Source organism: Gloeophyllum trabeum (genome assembly GCF_000344685.1).
Source record: "Gloeophyllum trabeum ATCC 11539 unplaced genomic scaffold GLOTRscaffold_00068, whole genome shotgun sequence".
Taxonomy (NCBI): Eukaryota; Fungi; Basidiomycota; class Agaricomycetes; order Gloeophyllales; family Gloeophyllaceae; genus Gloeophyllum; species Gloeophyllum trabeum.
This window is the reverse complement of record NW_006920477.1, coordinates 1,185-7,467: the sequence shown is the minus strand read 5'-3', so window position 1 is coordinate 7,467 and position 6,283 is coordinate 1,185. Positions and strand designations below refer to the sequence as shown.

General features: G+C 51.7%; 2 protein-coding genes across 2 annotated transcripts; one reads left to right on the top strand and one right to left on the bottom strand.

The window, feature by feature from the left end:
* Positions 1–518: 518 nt before the first annotated feature.
* GLOTRDRAFT_112765 (uncharacterized protein) lies at positions 519–1,661 on the bottom strand. The gene is made up of 3 exons (XM_007873259.1): positions 1,562–1,661; positions 1,282–1,508; positions 519–1,229 (listed from the first exon to the last, which is right to left on the bottom strand). The coding sequence occupies exons 1-3, from the start codon at positions 1,640–1,642 to the stop codon at positions 596–598; spliced, it is 942 nt and encodes a 313-aa protein (XP_007871450.1). The 5' UTR covers positions 1,643–1,661; the 3' UTR covers positions 519–595.
* Positions 1,662–4,243: 2,582 nt separating this feature from the next.
* On the top strand, positions 4,244–6,057 carry GLOTRDRAFT_123664 (uncharacterized protein; the record flags this gene model as incomplete). Its single annotated transcript, XM_007873258.1, has 7 exons — positions 4,244–4,255; positions 4,291–4,563; positions 4,612–4,689; positions 4,754–5,111; positions 5,168–5,443; positions 5,495–5,575; positions 5,633–6,057. The coding sequence occupies 7 exons, from the start codon at positions 4,244–4,246 to the stop codon at positions 6,055–6,057; spliced, it is 1,503 nt and encodes a 500-aa protein (XP_007871449.1).
* Between the last annotated feature and the right edge of the window lie 226 nt (positions 6,058–6,283).

The window sequence follows — 6,283 nt, the reverse complement described above, 5'->3', positions numbered from 1 at the left end:
CTCGGGCCTGGCTCGGGCTCAGGCCAGGGCTTCCATGCTTGGAGAAGGAACGGGTACTGGAGACGTACTAAGTACGGGATTACACACCCTACTTCATCTAATGGCCACTATGTACAAGGTTAGTGATCCTATATACATCTGAAGAGCACAACATGCTCACCGGACTGTGTATAGGTTACCGATGTGCCTCAAACCCGCAATTCTTAAATATGTGTGGGTACCGTAAGCCATTAGAACAGCCCCGTATAGGGATAGAATGCATGAGGTTAAATCCACAACAGGTATGGTGTGACTTACCTGTGATTTGAAGTCTGGTTCAGCTCATTTAGCCAGTGCCACAAAGCCCCGGGCCTGCAGGGCCTGGCTCGGGCTTCGGACAACCCAAGCCAGGCCCTGTCCTCAGGCTTGAGTAGGGCTTTGGCCTGGCTCGGGCCTGCTGAAATAGGGCCTGGCCTGGCCTGGCTCGGGCTTGAAGCCAGGCCGGGCACAACACTATACTGGATATGGACGAGAACGACTGACGAACGAACTGAGCGCTCACACGTCTGCATTCGCCAGGTGAAATCTGGTCCTGTAGATATAAATAACAGTTGCATTACATCGCGTTTTGCAAGATCGTAGTATACTGATCTATAAAGTTGTCTATGATAGTCTCCTCCAGACTGAACCGTCTGCTTGCTGGGGGAATGCATAGCCAACTTAGTGTCCACCTCCTACAATCCGGATGCATTCCCACCGCGTTGAAATCTTCAAGCTTCTCAATAAGATCGTACCCGGGAACGGGCTTCGTCGGATGTAATAGCGCCTTTGCGACACCTGGTTTATTAAAGGTTCCCCACCAGGCATGATTCCACGCTCGAGTGCATGCTTCCTGGTCCTTGCATGCGACGTCGTGACGCGGTGCAGGCGGTCCCGCAGCGACCGACTTCCGGTGAGTCTCAATACGCTCCCTGGCACGCATCAGCCCTGACAGGGGACCTAGGCCAATGAGCTCCATGTCTTCGTCCGACATATCGCGGTACGGTAACGCGAACAACTGGCGAACAGCGGGACTAATCCACGCAAGGACACGGTACCGGCGTGCAAGATGGAAGCGGAGAGGGGCCGGGAATGACTTGTAAGTCGACAGTTGATCAATCGCGTACTCTCTAGCATTTTGGATCAGGTAGAATGAGGCGGTTTTCAGGATTGCGACCAGTGATTCAAGGGTTCGCGGCACAGGTGTCCATCTCACAATTGTCTGTAAGTTTTGCGAATACAGTAATCAGGCTGGAAGCTCACTCGTCGAATATAAATGACAGCAATTCATTGAACTCCCCAGCCGTATGAAATGTTGACAATGGTATTGGATAGTCGTCGCATGAACCATCCCTCGGTCGAGCCCTTCCAGTCTCATCCATGATACCAACGAGATCACCCTGTACTGGATGATCGGGTAGCATGGTGTGGAAGAGATCAGATTTGCGTCGGAGCATTTCGCCGTAGAGGCAATACAATGTATCTTCTGACTACAGCTGGATCGGTCAATGTACCCTCTTGCAACACGACAAGCGGTGCTCACCCGCAAAATTACAGAGCCATCTCGGAAGTAATATTGGTCGTGTCGCTTTGCTCTGACTGTATTAGATTGATCGTGCATCATGCGAGACTAATGGTCCAACGACTTTGGCGGCAGCGTCAGGCCAGGCGACAGTTTGCCACAGCAAATAGGACTAAACAATGGCACATTGGCAGTTTCTTGTGCGTCCAAGTCTCTTTCTCTGTACAATGGTTGAAAACTATCCTGGCGCCCTTCCAGCTCTTCCAGACCATCCTCATGCCAGTGCATGGCCTGTGAATGTCCAGACTGCATACGACATTCTATGCGAGCTCTTCGATCGTACTCACACTATTCTTGCTCAAGAAGACGGAGACCCTGTGCAATTACGGCACCTGTCCGAGAAGGTTGTCAATGATTCTGTTGCACTTTTAGAAGGGATGGAACAAGCAGGTGTACCACAAGAATGGATCCATCAGTGTGCCTATAGCCTGGGTCCGTTATCGTACGAGCTGGAAATGGCTGCATTTGCAGCTGAAGGAGTGTATGTATCAGTGTATTGCTCTGCACATGTCAAACTGACTCTATGACTCTATTCCCCCATTCAGCGAACGGAATAAGGTAGCGTTCCTGACTACGGTCGAGGAGGTTCATTCCGGTCATCCTGGACGTCCACGGAAGATTGTGAATCCAGAATATCTCCGGGAAGCTATGTCCGCAAAGCGGAATATTACTAGGAAGGCCTTAGCCGACACACTAGGCATACACCGCAATACCTTGCGGACGAGACTCAAGGAGAACGGTGTTCAGAGGCAGTTTACACAGCTCACTAATGCCGAACTTGACGAGCTGGTAAGAATTTTTAAGTCATTGAAACCGGAATCTGGTCTTCGGTACCTGATTGGATTCCTACGTATGCGAGGACTACGAGTGCAAAGGCGACGTGTCATGCAATCGTTACGGCGCGTCGATTCACTTGGTCAGGCTCTGCGCCGTCGGAAAGCAGTCAAGAGGCGGAAGTATTCGGTGCCCCGGCCGAACTACCTTTGGCACTGCGATGGCCATCATAAACTGATTTGGTGGGGTATAGTGATACATGGCTTCATCGATGGATATTGCCGTACAGTAGAGTATCATTCCTATCTCATTCATGCATACCACAATTCTCATGGTCTTTGCAGGTAACCGGCCTCCATGCCAGCACCAATAACAGGGCAAAGACCGTGCTTGAGGTATTCCTCGAAGCCATCGAGGAATACGGTGTTCCTTCACGGGTCAGAGGAGACAGAGGCGGTGAAAACGTACTCGTGTCAGTTTGGATGATCATGCATCGGGGGCCCAATCGTGCCTCGTTTATGTGGGGATCGTGAGTCCCTGCATTTCGGATATACTCCCACCACTCACTCAAAGCTATGTTATGCTCTCCGTAGCTCCACACGCAACACGCGTATCGAGCGGCTCTGGGTCGAAGTTGGCACCCAGTTCGCAAGACGATGGAGGGCATTCTTTGCCCGTCTAGGTCGATTGCATCGTCTTGATCGCCACAATCCCGCGCATCTATGGCTTTTACATACACTATTTCTGGATGAGATCAATATAGACTGTCGTGCATTCCAGGACGAATGGAACTCACATCCGATTGCGGGCCCCAAAACAAATAATCGCAGTCCAGCAGTGAGCAAATCGTAGCAAGTATTACAATAATCGTACTGACATACTTTGGCTAGGACATGCGCTTCCTCGGCCAAACCGCGGATGGGGTGTATGCCGAGGATCATCTGCGAGACGTCCATCCTGACACTATTGATCGTTACTATGGTGTTGATGGCGAGGTACGGCGTAGAGCTCACGAGACTGGTGCCGGACATGCGAGTGATGAAGACACGGAGAGTGAGGGAACGTCTTCAGGCGCCGAAAGCACAGAATCAGAAGACGAACTAGTCGACCAGATCGTTGCCGACCAGGCCAAGAATATCCGCCATAAACCCGTGAAAGTCCCGAGAAGCCGGAGTCCTTTCTCATCGGCTGCGGATGAAGGAGCGTTTATTGACCTCGTCAATGCAGTTCGTGCCAGAAATATTGTGCCAGCGCACTACGGGCTGCACCCAGAGGAGTGGGACGATGGTGGGTATCCCGAAGAAGAAATTGTTCGAGTAGGGACTAGAGGGAGATCGTTCCAGGTGAAGTTGCCGCATGAGATATGGTATGAGAAGGCTGTGCTATGGGGGCAGGCATTGGATGTTCTCAACCGGTTGCAGGAATCGGACGAGGATTGAACGTATCACGCGGGGATGTTGACTATTGTGTAGCCTTGTGGGTCCCAAGTTCAATGTGCTGGCACGATGTCATATAGTCCCTACATCTACGTCTAGTGCAAGCTTTTATGGCTGGCGGCATGCTCACGATGACTCTTGCTTTGTCTGCCCTCATCAATGTATTCTGCTGTCAATGACAAACGATATCATCCAAACTAATACAGGTTTTGTGTCCAAGTCTCCTCGACTGTCTGAAGCAATCACAGACTCTTGTCTGTCGCTCAGTGTCACACAGCAGTGGTTCCATGGACACACTGGCAGCCCAATGTCATCGGGATAGGCCGGGTGCCTTGGCCGATCGATTCCACCCTGCCACCAAGATTTGTCGCTCGCCCTTGACGTTGTTTTGCTACAATGGACGCTCCGACGACCTGCGGGGGCCAGCACAGCGATGGCAAACCCTGTAAGTGCCCCCGGTTTATGAAGAAGGCAAACCAGAACCCAGACGAACCTCATTACTGCCGTGATTGTGGGCACACGGAGAGCTTGCACCCCGAGAACAAGCCATCAACCGTCCGCGATATCATCCAGTCATACAAGCAGCCTTCCAAGATGGGCTTGAAGCTTTCGCTCAAAGCCACAACTGAACAGGCCGTCCGGGAGACCAACAAGGGTCTAAAAGCATCATCCAAGCGTCCTGTGGAGAGTGACGATGATGAGGGTAATGCCAGTAGAGCGATGAAGGCTCCGAAGGGCCAGAAGAAGCCCAAGGTGTGTATATTCTGCAAGCATCAGAGGATCTTCTAAAAGCACGAACAGAACATACCTCCGGATTCAGAGAAGGCACTCGGGGATAACATGGCAGGCTTAGGGCGTATTATCCTCCTTCCCTTCGGTGTAAGTCGGACTCTTCGTGCAGTTAGTCATGCCAGCAGGACGAGAAATTGATCGGATTTGTCAGGTCCACAAGGTGCAAGGAAAGCCGGAATTGACAAACACACGAGCACCCAAAGAAAATACTTGGGATGACTACGAGGAGTGGCAGCTGTCTCGCACGTATGGCCTGGATGGTGGACCGCTTGCATTCAACAAGTCCTGGACAGCGGCTGAGATTGACAGATGGCTTCGGACGCTCTTCCCCAAGGCGTTCGAGTATGTTGACAGCTCCACAAAGTCGAGCGGCTCAGCTCTCGGGTGGCATTTGGCCCACTCGTTCCATCGGAACCTCACACTATACAGGAAGACCGTAGACGGCGAGGTGCTCGCGCAGCATCGTACTCGGGATGGCAAGAAGTGGAACACACGGGTTCTCTACATTGGTAAGCAGATTGGTTTCTGCGTGTATTTGCAGAGAATCCCACTTACACAACCTTAGCATTGCATAAAGCTATTCCGTATGAGATATATTCGGAATGGGGTGCAGAAACGACCAAGCAGGACGCTGAGGAGGAGGAGGTTGAGATTGAGGATTCTGACAAAGTCGATGCCGAGGTTAATGCATTGGTGTCTGATGGTCGTGCCTCCGAGTCGTCGGATGAGAAGTCGCAAGGTGGCGATCACGCTAGCGTGTCAGATGGTGAACGTGAGCATAGTTCTGACGAGTCCGAGTTTGATATACGAAAGACTCGCAGGCTCACTGCTGTTCAGAAAGGTAGGTGAGACATTGCTCCCCATAACTGATGGATTGCTCACTGCTTTGCAGGCAAGCACAAGGCTTCCACCTCTTCTCCAATTCGTACCCCACTGTTCTCTAAGTCGAAGAAAGGTGTTCTGAAAGGGCCTAGTGAGTATCATACTTGGCGACTGACATCTCCGACTCGGATGCTAAGCTCCTGCACAGTGAAACCACGGCTCGGGAAGCGAACTCGTCCGATCATTTTGGACAGCGAGTCGGAGGGAAGCTCTGATAGTGCTACAACTGACAACTCGGCCGTGAAGGCACTTTCGGTAGCGAAGTCCCCGTCCCCATTCCCCACCGGCGTAACTTCACCCTCTCGGGTGACTACACCGCCGCGAGATCCACCATTGCACGTTGCAGGTTCTAATAGCAATCCGATAGCTGGTTTTAGTACTGTGCCTGTCGCCAGTTCTAGCGCCACAGTTGGACCTAACCTCGACTGGCTGGACGAGCAACGGGATATGGATCGTTTGCTAGCGCCAAGGCTAGGTAACGACTCGCCCGACGGGGGTGCTTTTCTGCAATTCTCGGATGATATTCCACAAGACGGGAAAGCTTGGTGGGAGGACGAGTTACCGGATCTCTAGATACAAAATGCTGTACTATCGAAAGAAACTGAATATAGCATGATGACCGGGTCTGACCGGTCGACATAAGTTGTGCTGCGATGTCACAGAGTCACACCATTAATGTCTTTCCGTTACAGAGAACATCCGGACGCTCACATTCTTTATCAGGACCCTCTCAGAACACCTCTACAAGACACCTCCAGGTGGTTTTGAATCTTAGGTAGACATCCGATGGCCTGGAGCC

Bases quoted from the DNA above. Each gene is read 5' to 3' on its own strand.
- GLOTRDRAFT_112765 (XM_007873259.1), bottom strand. From the start codon at position 1,642: ATGATGCACGATCAATCTAATACAGTCAGAGCAAAGCGACACGACCAA. The intron at 1,509-1,561 runs GTGAGCACCGCT...ATCCAGCTGTAG, and splicing joins ATGGCTCTGTAATTTTGCGG to TCAGAAGATACATTGTATTG. The intron at 1,230-1,281 runs GTGAGCTTCCAG...GACAATTGTGAG, and splicing joins CTGTCATTTATATTCGACGA to ATGGACACCTGTGCCGCGAA.